Source organism: Aulonocara sp. 'chitande type north' Nkhata Bay, linkage group LG6 (assembly GCF_057382095.1).
Source record: "Aulonocara sp. 'chitande type north' Nkhata Bay isolate Kocher_YH1m ecotype deep benthic linkage group LG6, A_spYH_male_GT1.1, whole genome shotgun sequence".
NCBI lineage: Eukaryota > Metazoa > Chordata > Actinopteri > Cichliformes > Cichlidae > Aulonocara > Aulonocara sp. 'chitande type north' Nkhata Bay.
In genome coordinates, this window is record NC_141349.1 from 21382242 (window position 1) to 21395255 (window position 13014).

The window sequence follows — 13014 nt, forward strand, 5'->3', positions numbered from 1 at the left end:
TATCCCAACTTACATTGGGGAGGAAGTGGAGAACAAGAACAGTCAATTTAAAGACTGACATGTAGAGTCAGTTTTACAAAATGAAGCATCTTTCTTGGCAGGAGAGCGTGGGAAAAGCATGTAATTGTGCTGCTAAACAGTGCATAAGAGAGCAACCTAAAAACTTTAACAAGTGGTCTAAAATCAAAGTTTACTGCAAAATAATCATGATAGCAATACTTACAAAATAATTAGCAATATCCAACAGATTATTTAAAAGGAGGAACTGTGCTTTCCAAGTACTTACATTTACATATGATAAAAATCAAAACATTTAGAGTGCCTATTAAGATTTAATGAGTTTTCTTACCCATAAATCAAGCATAAAATGTTTTGTAAATATTTTAAAAACCACGCTGATTGTATTTTTCTTGCAGACTTGTTCTACCTTGCCTTATGATCCATTGCTACATTTCCTTTCATATCACTAATGGTGATACCATCTACAAGTATGTGCGCCGCATCTCCTGCCTACTCCTGTCTGTGCATCTTTGTGCGTGAGATAAAAGCAAAATGGAAAACCTGCATATTTACAGTCTTCTGTGGCATTATCAGTCGGCATTCCTGGATACAAGAGGTTACGTTAATGAAAACCTACATGAGAATATGCTGCTCATCTCTCACATGAAAGCTATTTTAAGAAAGAGTGTTATAATGAATTGAGAGACTTGAAGAAGCTTCGTGTGAATCACAGTAAACACGGAGACAACACTCGGTTGGCAGCCTGTGATTCTTGTACGATTCTCTTCAAAATATAAAGTGACACAACAACACGCAGGACGAAATGCTATGTTGCTATGGAACACGGCCGTGCCGTCATCAGACAATACCATCCAAGATAACACTGGAATAAAATTTTACTTGATATATTAAAAAAAAAAAAAAAAAAAAAGAGCGAGAGCAGCTTGTCAAACGCCCAATAAAGAACTGCTGCGCCCGCTAAAAGTGGAAACAACAAACTCGTTTCACCACTTCAGTCATAAATACAATGTCAAGCACAAGCAGGGTACAAAAACACAGAAGGAGGAGATGCTAGCAGCTGACGATGTGCAAACTAAATGTTACAAAAAATGACTCAAGAAGAGAAAACAGTGGCTGGAAGTCCTTGATGCAGTTACATGAAGGTACAGGATTAGGCAGGTTTAGGAAACTCAACTTAATAAAATATGTCTCTATTTAAATTTTATTATGTAACAATATTTTGCAGGTTTCAGAAGATTTCAAAGGTTATATTACATTATATTATTATTTCATGGTAAAGCTCAATAGTAATGCACTTATCTTACACTTTAACTTAAAACTTCCAACAAAAACACATTACTATTACTATTATGGCAAGGCAAGGCAAGGCAAGTTTATTTGTATAGCACAATTCAACAACAAGGTGATTCAAAGTGCTTTACAGAGACATATTATGCTATAATGCTCCGTCTTGTAGCCCCTTATATCAATCGACTGACACAGTGTGTCATCAATGAAAGCAGCTCACTGGAAAAGAAGGACAGCAAATGCCCTTCATTTTGTTTGCGTCAATAAATGCTGCCTGCAAGCTACAATCACCAATAAAACACTGTTCAGTATTTAATTAATATCATCAGAAATATCATTATTGCACATTTCCTTGAAATATCACACATGGTTTTGAGGCTGTATCAAGGAAGCCTTACTCACTATAGCAGCGGTCCCCAACCCCCGGGCCTTGGACCGGTACCGGTCCGTGAGTCGTTTGGTACCGGGCCGCGAGAGTTGAGGCTCAGGTGTGAAATGTATGGTTTTCAGGGTTTTTATTGGTTTTCAGCGTTATTTTGTTATCGTTTTTATCGTTTTTATCGTTAACTCGGTTTTCCTTGGTCTTTTCACGTGTGTTATGAATAAATCTTCTTTTTTTCGGTACCGGTACTGGTTTTATTTTGTTGTATTTATCCGCGACACCTTAAAGGCCGGTCCATGAAAATATTGTCGGGCATAAACCGGTCCGTGACGCAAAAAAGGTTGGAGACCGCTGTGCTATAGAACACTGAAGAGTGCATTAAGGGCAAGAAAGACTTTGCATGTAAAGCAGGAGGTAACTGAGCTCCAGCTGAGCACCTGAAAATCTGATATCCTGATAGCTGTAATATAACTCTAGGTCACACGGCATAATTTTTTCTTGTTTGCTTGCCATTTTAGAGTAGCTACAAACAAATCTGATGATTTATCGTGCAACGTTTAAACAAGATTTAAAGCGGATGGACACTGGACAACGACTAAAGCAGAAGAGCAAATGATAGGATCTGTAAACACTCTACACTATAATTTCGCCAACCTGAAGACTTGAGCAGACTTGGCCTAACAACAAAACAAATAAAATCTCCAGCTTCACTTGCTGGTGACCAGACTTGTTGCTACAACAGCAACTCTGCGTAACAGCCTTGTTTTGCAGCAATCAGTCACCAAAAGTTGTTTTAGTAGCAAACTGCTGCATCTTATGTACCATTAGTGAGCATAGCAACAGAATCAACAGCGTCTCCCTCCACCCTGTTTTCCATCTGTATTCAAACAGCACCGTGTCACGGCTTGCATGATCACCAGACGTTTGGATTAAATGGTTAATTTCCTCGTACGCCACATAATAAAGTCGTCGCTGACATTTCGTTCTAAATTTTCCAGCCAGCCTATCTGTCTGACACATTCCTTCCAGTGTCTAAATTAAGAACCAAATTCTCAGTTCACATAACAACACACTGTGACTGGCGGACCATCTCGAGAAGGTGATGCGATGCTGCTGCCCCGAATTGGCAAATGGTTATGAGCAGTCAAAGGAGGCGAACAGAATGTAGTTAAGAGATATAGACTGTGTGTTTGTGAGTGACGACGAGATGAGAAACTAATGGAGAAAGTGACTCATAAAGACTGAAAGGCGAGGGAACAGGAACGAAGGGAAGCAACATCTATCTAACAAGAAAACATCATGGTTAGAACGACATTTTTAAAAGCAGTAACCCACAGACGTGACACTGGATCACACACCTCTTGGGGAAGCTGAACTTCACAGCATTCTGGATGAAGCCGTAGCAGCAAGGACTAATAACAAAGGCGGCTCCGGCCTGGATGCAATGCTCCATTACCATATCTGTTGCAACGCCACATGCATGAAGGGCGACCTGCATTAGAACAGAAAAAGAAAGAAAACACAAAAAAGTGTTACTTTCACCAACAAAATGATCTTGAAACCCTCAGATTTCCAACAGCAAAAACCAAAACTGAGAGCATGCACTCAATTCCATTGATTACTTCATAATGGCCCCTGCTATTAAATAAATCTATGCTCTCAAAGGTGCAGACGCCGGGAGTAGCAGCAAACAAAATATATCAGTGCGTTTAGAGTGCAGGCACGGATGCATCAGGATTCCTATTGACAGGGTAAACTGTGCGTGGTGATGAACACCTAGCTATGCATTAGTAATGGTGAGGTTATATATTGGATTGCAGAATGGTACTAAGAGACCCAATATCCATCATTCCTGGCCCTGTCCATCTGCAAAAATGCATTATGATTTCTCAAGGACAACGAGTTTAATATCCAGACGTGACATAACTTCCTCTCATATGTACAGTGACAAACCACATGCCATGTTAATGGCCCAAATAAAATCCTTTTTAAACAGCCTGATGTCCCAATAGCTCCTGAACTCTCTGGAATGAACCCCATTCGACTCAAGCAGCGAGCTCCAAAGTCTATTTGTGTTTTCCAAGAAGTTGTCACTTGGCGTCTGTGAGTCTGAATTAACTGCATGTTGCCTTGACAGCAGTGCCACAAAGCAGAAGGTCAGAGCTGATCAGGACAGAATTGAGCCAGAACTGTTGGCACCACCACACACAAAGAGCAGAACATACAGACGCTCTGAGCCAAACCTCCACCCACCCATAAGGTCAGTGAAGGTTTTGAACGGAGGGTATATTTCTTACAGCGGCTTTACGTTTTTCTAGAAACTGAACTTTTGCGTGTTTGATTAAAAAAAAGATTCACGCCCATTAAGATCTGTATCGATTTAAACGTGAACCCATTAAATGAGACTCTGCGATTTAAAAGAATAACTTCAATTACGTCCATTACCTTGTATCCATTTGACAGCTAATCTTCCATTTTATTCATGCCGTCAGGGAAAAAGCTTTATGCTTTTCTTAACAGCATGTTTTAGACTGATGATTAGGAGGAAGGGTTGCTATCAGAAATTACACGATGTTACACCTCCTCACATCTAAGGCAAAAATAATTACCAAAATAACACTATCACTCATTCCTAGCTTCTTAATGCTGTACATTAGTCATGCTGTATTAAATCCTAATTACATTTTATAACCTTTAGTCTCCATTTACCGCAAACACAAAGCCAATCAATTAAATAAAAAACACACAACTGGAATGAAACACATTGTGATATGTCTTCGTAGCTAATGCTGTATTTACAAGTTCTGATGACACAGTCATCTCTGCTTTATAACTGTGGTATTGACAAAGCATGGACCCAACTTAACATGTTCACATTCTGAGTGCAGCTGATTAGAAATGCATAATGAAAGGTGAAAATGAACACGAGGCCAATTTAAATCTCACAGTCCTACCGAATTACATGCATATCCTGCTGAGCTTTGCCTCAAGACACAGTCTGGAAGAAGAAACCCTAAATTAATGCGCACAAGTAAAACTATGTTCATACTGAGCTATCATTTCTGGAGAGAGAAAGCTGTTTCTGGCTGCATTATTCTCTCAACAATCGCATCACAGAAATAACGAGGTTTCATTATTCACTCTTATTCCAGTAATTGTATCCCTCTCCAGGTCTATCTGGGCCTGAGACAGAGCAAGTTCCTGCAATACAGCTAATTAATACTTAATCAACATCATACGCATTTGCAAAATTGTGCTGCAAGCCTGTGCAATAGTTTTGGGAACTTTTTCTCAATACGGTGCACTTTTAAATGTTCAGGTTTGTCTGTTTCACTAATTTTATTACATGTGGACAAATGAATGCTTAGATGTGTCGACCAACCTATATTAAGTATGATTACACCGAACCAAAGAGTTGTTTTCCTCTCAAAGGTGGATGTAATGATGCCTTTTACCTGAGGTGATCAAACTCAATCTTAACTCACTCTTTTGAAAACAACCAAGACTATAAGGAGAGTAGAAAATAGTCCTAATACACCATTAGTATTAGAGCTGCACCAGATAAAGACACTTGGCACTTAATCAATACTGATTTTTTACATGAAGCCCAAAGTAAGACCAGCTAGTGCATTTTTCTACATGCAAACATAGAGGCAAATGAAAGAATCAACTGCAAACAATCAGACTCTTTAGCAGAACCAATAACGGACTTGCATCCAATAAAATTAAAACCTGCTTCAAGCTCCACAACTTTTCATGCCTCTATAGTCTGTAGACTGAAGAACGTCTGATAAGACACGTCATACAGAGGTTGGTTTAAGTTTAACACCGAGGCCATAAAGTGAGCAGACACTGACTAACATCAGGGACACCTCAACTTAATTAGCCTGATTAAGTGAGTGTGCCTAAAAATGGGACCATGTATTATACATAGCAGGATTAAAACTGATGTGATGTGTGGCTCCAACAGGTAGTAATTGCTTTGTTATACAGGAAGAAGCTTAGCCACAGTAAGAAACTCAAGCGGGGCAGAAAATTACAAGCATAAAAATTGTTCTATACATAAATATATTGTAAATTAATGCATCAGGTGAAATGAATCTGTGCGTGTGTGTGTGAGGAAAGATTCAGGCTACCCTGCAAAAGACACTCAGATATCGAGCAGATGAATAATCTGTGCTGTTTGTTTCTTGCCAAGTGGAACGAGTCTCAGTGGAGTGAGGATGCTGGAACAAAAGCTACTTCTAATTACAGGAGGTACGTATATTTTTCTATTTGTCTCGGTGGAAGTTAATGTGAGGCTACAAGAACAGCTGGTTTTTCTGACAGCTGTGACCACAGAGCTTTAACACAGAAGAGTAAGACAGATCACTGATCTAGCTCAGGCTGCTCAGAGAGCCTAAATAAGGCAAGAAGAAGAAAAGTTTTAACTTGTGTGCTTTTGTTCCGCTTGTTTGAAAAATTCAGACATCCAGTGCACGTCCACAGCTAAGTACCTATTTGCGCTAAATTGATAATTATCGCATCGAGAAGTCAAGAGCTCTGCAGATGGAGGTGGGTGTTAAACAGGACTGACAAGGGTTTTGGTGGAGAGTCCTCCTCAGTAATGATTTTTTTTGTTTGTTTTAACCCCATTTAGCATAAAGTTTGACAGCCAGTTAAATATTTAGTTTTACTTAAAACATTTACTGTGTTTAATCTTTAGGCTTAAACACAAGTTGGAGAAATGCAGTGTCCATTAGGAATTCAAAAGGAGATATTGCCAGTCAAGATTCTTGTACAAGAAACATAAATTAAATTGAATTGGCAGAAAACACTTTCCAATGATTATACTTTCCCTTCCAAACATGATTCCTTCTGTGAAACTCAGAGTATAAAGCAAATGAAAAGCATTGTTGGATACAGAAAATGAGAACAAAGAAAGAAAAGCAAGAAATTACCAGTCCTCACTGAAGAGATCTCTAAACTCAAAGTCCTAAATTTCCTGGATGAAACTACCTTTTGGCTTCCTGATAATCAGGGAGCACCGACGTACCCTGTTCTGATTAAAAGCTCCACTTCAGGAAATGAACAGTTATTTTGGTTGCTCTAACAAAAATAACTTCAAGTTGACATTTTCAAGCTCAGTGAAGAGATGAATGACACATTTCTCAATGTGATGCGATAAAAATACAGCGATCAGACACCTTAAAGTACCCCTGTCAATGTACAGTACTGTGCAAAAGTCTTGAGCTACCCCTCATTTCTCTATATTTAGATAGGAAAGTGGGAAGTGAGTGCAGCACATGTAAACATACATGGAAATACAGTAAAATAAGACAAAAAAGAGCGTGCACAATTCAATAAAAAGAACGTCAGTATTTGGTATTACCATTTTAATTCTTCAACACAGTCTGAACTGTCTTAGTAGGCAGGTTTCTTCTAATTTCTTTAAATAATCTCTAATTGGGAGTAGTTCTCCAGGCTGAAGGACATTCAAAGCTCTTCTATGGATGCTGGCTCCCTTTTGTTCCATACCTCAGCCTTTCCTCCCTGTTTCCCTTCCTTGAGACCATTTCTGATGAGCCTTTAGTCAATAGTAAATGGATGAACCTACAGGCCAGATGCATCTTTAAGGTCTTGTATCAGGTCAATGCTGCATTTTTTTCACCTCATTTTTTAAGGACATCGCTTTTAGATACTGTTCATCTGCTGCAGAGAGTTGTTTTTTTGGCCTTCCAGAAAAAAATACATTTAGCTGAAAATGATCAGATACAAAGAGTGGACTAAAAATGAGTGAACAGCAGCCAGTGTCACCAAAAAAAGTTTGAAAGACCTTCAAAAATCCTGGGGAGTTATTGCTCAAGACCACTTTTAAAAAATTACAAAAACGTCAGGCTCAGTGGAAGGAAAACATATTAACGTGAGGACTGGCTCAAGACTTTTGCACAGCACTGTACGTATGCACATTTTGTCAAAAAGCCAGATAACAACAATTGTTTTGATGCTACAGTTCTGTCAGTTATTGCATAATTAAAATGTTTGAATTTTTAATTCAGTCAAAGACAGAATATCACATTTCCTTTGCAGGATAGTGCAACAAGAGAAGCAGTGGGACAATTATCTGTGCACTGATTATTTATATTTCTATAAGAGAAAAGTTTCTATCCCAAATGTTATTACTGATTAAATTCTCCACATTTTTAAGATTCTCTTAGAAAGCTAAGCTGTGAGAAAAACAATTAGCTTTAAGAGGTATTTTGAAAAACCCCATTATGATTCATGATACTGTGATTGCAATATTACAGTAATTACAATTTACAATACAATAAAACTGCAGAACAGATAATATAATAATTGCTCTTAATGGGTTTAATTTCATGGCTCTGGTGTAATTTAGTGACTTTTACCATGACAAATAGATTTGACATCACATGCGCTTGCTGCATTTTTGGTTTCTGTTTTTCACACACTGGGAATCTGAAGTGTTAACCACACTGTCTACAGCAGCGGTCCCCAACCCCCGGGCCTCGGCCCGGTACCGGTCCGTGAGTCGTTTGGTACCGGGCCGCAAGAGTTGAGGCTCAGGTGTGAAATGTATGGTTTTCAGGGTTTTTATTGGTTTTCAGCGTTATTTTGTTATCGTTTTTATCGTTAACTCGGTTTTCCTTGGTCTTTTCACGTGTGTTATGAATAAATCTTCTTTTTTTTGGCACCGGTACTGGTTTTATTTTTGTTGTATTTATCCGCGACACCTTAAAGGCCGGTCCGTGAAAATAATGTCGGGCATTAAAGGTTGGGGACCGCTGGTCTACAGTACTGTACTCTTTAGATCATCATGCAAATAAATGAAACAAATTGTGCAAAAACGATTTTTGTAACTTGCTATGCTCACCCCGATGTGAAAAGGTCCAGTGAAGTAATCCAGATTGGCCTGAATGAAGCCGATATTTTTCAGACCGAGCTCAGCACTGCGACTCTGAGCCCTGACCAAGGACTCTTCTTTGTTCTCTATGAGGATGACCTTAAGCAATGACAGAAAAATCCCCACTGTGAGTAGCTGCTTCTTTTTAAAAAAAACCTGAAACAAGCACAAATGCATTTAAACTTATCCGTCTACATATCCTTAACAATATTAAAACACATCACAAATATTAAAAATTCTTAAACAAACCATATGCTTTGTGAAAAACTAAAGCATTTCATGGAGATGCATTTAATTATTAGGAATAATAACACATAATAACAGAGAGGGATGGGAATGGAGAAGCGGGAGGGGGTTCTTGTAAAGTACCCGCTTTTGCTTCTTTCAGTAGTTCAATTCCTCGGAATTGCTATTCTGCTTGTCTTAGAGGCTGGATCAGAGTCTCGCAGATGTTTAGCTAGCCTTTTCATTAAGGCAGGGAAGTGGTCCACTCAGGACCAGGTCTTTCCCTGCTGCATGTGCTAGTTGACTTCTTCTGGAGCTTCTGGAAAGCTTTGCACTCGTCAGGCCCATATGGGCTCCAAAGGCTCAGTAGCCCCCAGTGCACACAGCCAGCCCAGCGGTTTCCCAGCTGGGCAGCTGCCTGAGGGGTTAGCTGGTTGATCTTGTGTCTTTTGACGTGTCTTCCTCCCCTCCCCCCAAACCGGTCATGGTGGATGGCTGCTCCTCCCTGAGCCTGGTCCTGCTGGAGTTTTTTCTTCACACTGTCATAAAGTGCTTGCTCATAAGGCGTTGTCTGATTGTTCGGGTTTTCTCTACTACTGTAGGATCTTTACCTTACAATATAAAGTGCCTTGAGGCAACTGTTGTTATTATTTGGCACTATATCATTAAAATGTAACTAAAATTGAGATTAATATTAACAGGAGAGTAAAATGACTGAGGCGAAATTAAATGAATGTCATCAAGCAGCGACTCGAGTGTGTCCTGTATTTCGATAGGATCATTTGCTGCATGTGATAAAATTAGCACCATCAAAACTGCACGTTGTTGTTGTTTTAATTATAATCCTAACGAGATCCTAATGAGAATCGATAACAGAGAATCGATAAGGAGTCAAATTGATAAGTGATATTTATAATGGAATCGGAATCGATTCCCATCCCTAACATTTTTAAAAATGCCTGCCAAAAGTCACCACATACCACTCACGAACTCTACTTAACACGCAGCTAACACACAGACACACACACACACACACAACATCTTCATACATGTTACCTGGCAGTCTGGAAGTGTGTGAGCAAGAACAATCCCTACGTGGCCCTGAGAAAGAGCACAAAGAATAAAAATATGAAAACGCATGAAAAGAAAACAGCACACATCAAAGAGGGCATCGACAGAGTTATGATTAGTGTCTCCCTTTCCAGCCCTGACCCGTGCTGCGCCACTGCTCCGAGCCTGCATTTTCATTAGCACAATTACCAGTCTGCTTGTGCGCACCGGCCAGCAACAAAAGGCGTTTAAAAAGGGAAGAAAAACGCGAGGGAGTGAGGGCTGGTTCCTTTCAGCTGGTCCCTAATGGAGCATCTATCGAATGCAGCCGTGGTCAGGTATAGTGATAAATATGCATGCTGAGCCGGACTGATGGATGAATACTCGTACCGTTCCGCTGCAGAAATCCACGATGGTGTATCCTGGCCTGGCGAGCTCTGTAACCATGGCAACCAAGTTATTCAGCTGTTGCATCTTCCTGACTGCACGGATATTTGACATTTTCCCTGCAAAAAAACCCAAAAACCAAAACACTCATTTCATTTGAGCATAAAGTGGGAAAAAATTGACTTTAACATCAAATTCATCCAAAAACCCCCAAAAAACAATTAAAGGATTTTTTTTGTTTTTACACTCCCGGAGACGACAGCTATCAAACATGAATTACATTTTGTGAGGATTAGAAAAGCCTTCTTTATAGCTTAGTTGATCTGAGTCAACATTAGCCGTTTACAATAAGCACAAGACTTTCGAATAAAGCACATTTTTCATTATTGTAATGCCGTCTTTCTTTCTGCTGTCAGGGAACAAACGGGCTTTTCCCGCAACTGCTCAAATTATGATTTACAGCCAGCTATTTCAGGTAATGGTTATAGCACACAGATGAAAAGGCCTCCACTCTCTCATCAGCATGTTTCTGGCCAACAGGGACCGCGAACAATCTTTCAACATCATAAAAAGCGGACCTTCCAGCCAAATTCAAATGTCCCCTCGTTGGTGGCAGAGTTTTCTGCTGCTGTGCGAGCAGTGTGTACCTCATTAACTCAAAGCGCACTGCAGCCTCCTGCATCTTCCGTTTTCCAGCACGTCACGTCGGCAGTGAGCCGTTGACACGCTGTGAGGACACCATCTCTGGTCCATAAATCTAGAGTGATGAGTGTTTCATTTACCCCTGAGTCACACCCTCATAATCAGACGACTGGTATAGCAAAATCAAAATACTCCTATACTCATATCTAGCTCACGTTGCTTCATATACAATAACAGGAGAGGAGAAAAAATTCATTCTGCCACAAATGGGAAATTTCACAAAGGAGCCATTCAGCCTCTCGCACTGGCTGTTACTGAGCTGATCACAGTTATAGGGAGAGCACAAACCATAAGTGAATACAGAGAAACATCGGCAGGATACTGAGAAGACTGCTCTTCGTTTGGATGGGTAATTTACACAGCTACAGATATTTCTATATATGCACAGCTCAACTCCAAAAAGGCCTTAAAATAGAAGGTTTCTGAAGGCTGTGAACAGAACTAGATTTTAATTTTAAATTAACATGCAAAGCATGATAAGATTTGACGGTGCAGGAATGGATGTCTGGGGCGTCACTAGGTATGCCAGGGATGCAAAAATGCAGTGCAGATTAGCTGTGTGTAATGTTTGATGTGAAAGACGCAGGACACGGGAGCTTTAAAACATCACCAGCTTATCTTTACTGATAAAGCTGATAAGACAAGCTTGGCCCATTTTGACAGACCTTTCCATTAATCCGACAGCCCGTGTGCTTCAAGTCTGAAGACGCACTTCACTTAGCACTTCACTTTCCCACAAAAGTCTTGATGGAAATCTCACCAGGTCAGACCGAGTACTGGTTTCAACATGATACGAGTGTGACTGCATACAGTCACGTTAACTCTCAGGCTCTCACCAGTTTACGACTGCGCATGCCTCTTGTGCATGTTTGTGAGGTGCTCAGCTCATTAGAGAATCCCCTTAACAGCAATAACATGAACACATTGGCATTTTATCTTATCGACTCTGTTTCTAATTTGCGATAAGATTAAGGCATTAACCTATGATGCCTCTCTCGCTACCTCTCTGAGCCTGTGAGGGACGTGCAAGGTGGCGTTTAGCACAGACACAGACAGACTTTTACCATGACCATGGCACGCCAAAGGTTTGGTTACAAAAAAAAAAAAACAACAACAACAACAACATTTCAATATATTGGACAATTTCTTTTCAGACACACAAAATATGCTATATGTAGTTAAATGCTTGTTTACAGTATGCCTGACTCTGCTTGCACTGGTTGTTACTTTCCAAACATGTGTTTCCAGCAGGGATGCTGCAGAGTGGTGGCCAAACTATAAACTATGCAACAAAAACACCCATAACACATCGAGTCAAGGAGTTTATTGAACTCCTCTATGTATACCAAAGTATTCTAGAGTCAAATGTGAGGACTGGCAGTCCTGAAATGCATCAATAATCCCACTCACAGCAGCAAATGGCTGAAAAAGAAAACAGTCAATGTCAAAAGTCAAAGTTTAGACCCCAATCTGACTGAAATGCTGTGGTGGGACCTTAAGAGAGCTGCACATAAACAAATGCCCACAAATCTCAATGTGCTGAAGCAACACTTTTAGACTCTCACACTCTGTGAGTCTGATAAAGTCTAAAAACCATTACTTCAAGTTATTGCTGCTAAAGATGGTTCTACAAGCCACTAAATCAAGGGGTGTACTTAATTTTTTACACACTGCTTCTGCTTTTTTTTGCTTTGGTTTGTGTTTTAAGGGTTTTTTTTTTATATATCCTTATATGTAACCCTGTAGAATAGATGTGGCGTGAATAAGGCACGGCGGGACCACAGAGCAACGTTCAGAGCCATCTTTATTTAATTCACGTCACACCACAACACCCCAAACCCATGAGTCCCCGTGTTTTTAACTAGGCGGGCGTGATTAAGGATGCCGTGCAGGTGCGTCCGCCCTCCCTGCACGGCACCGCAAACCACACCCCACCACAATAGAATAAACAGTGTATTTTTCATTTGACCTTTCTTCTACATATACATTTATTAATACATAATTCTAATTTAATCAAACATCTGATGTTTAATGACAACAAAAGGTTTCAGATTCT

At 39.9% G+C, this 13014-nt stretch overlaps 1 protein-coding gene across 4 annotated transcripts in view; it reads right to left on the reverse strand.

Moving 5' to 3' along the window:
* The window catches only part of gstcd (glutathione S-transferase, C-terminal domain containing), a 50671-nt gene that overhangs the window by 9026 nt on the left and 28631 nt on the right, over nt 1–13014 (reverse strand). For 3 of the 4 annotated variants that reach the window (XM_086295564.1, XM_086295565.1, XM_086295563.1), the window contains 4 exons: nt 10260–10375; nt 9876–9920; nt 8565–8693; nt 3049–3182 (listed from right to left, as the gene is read on the reverse strand). In XM_086295564.1, coding sequence (XP_086151690.1) covers nt 3049–3182; nt 8565–8693; nt 9876–9920; nt 10260–10375 — 424 coding nt within the window. The remainder of the gene's footprint in view (nt 1–3048; nt 3183–8564; nt 8694–9875; nt 9921–10259; nt 10376–13014) is intronic. The other variant, XM_086295566.1, reaches the window with a different exon arrangement.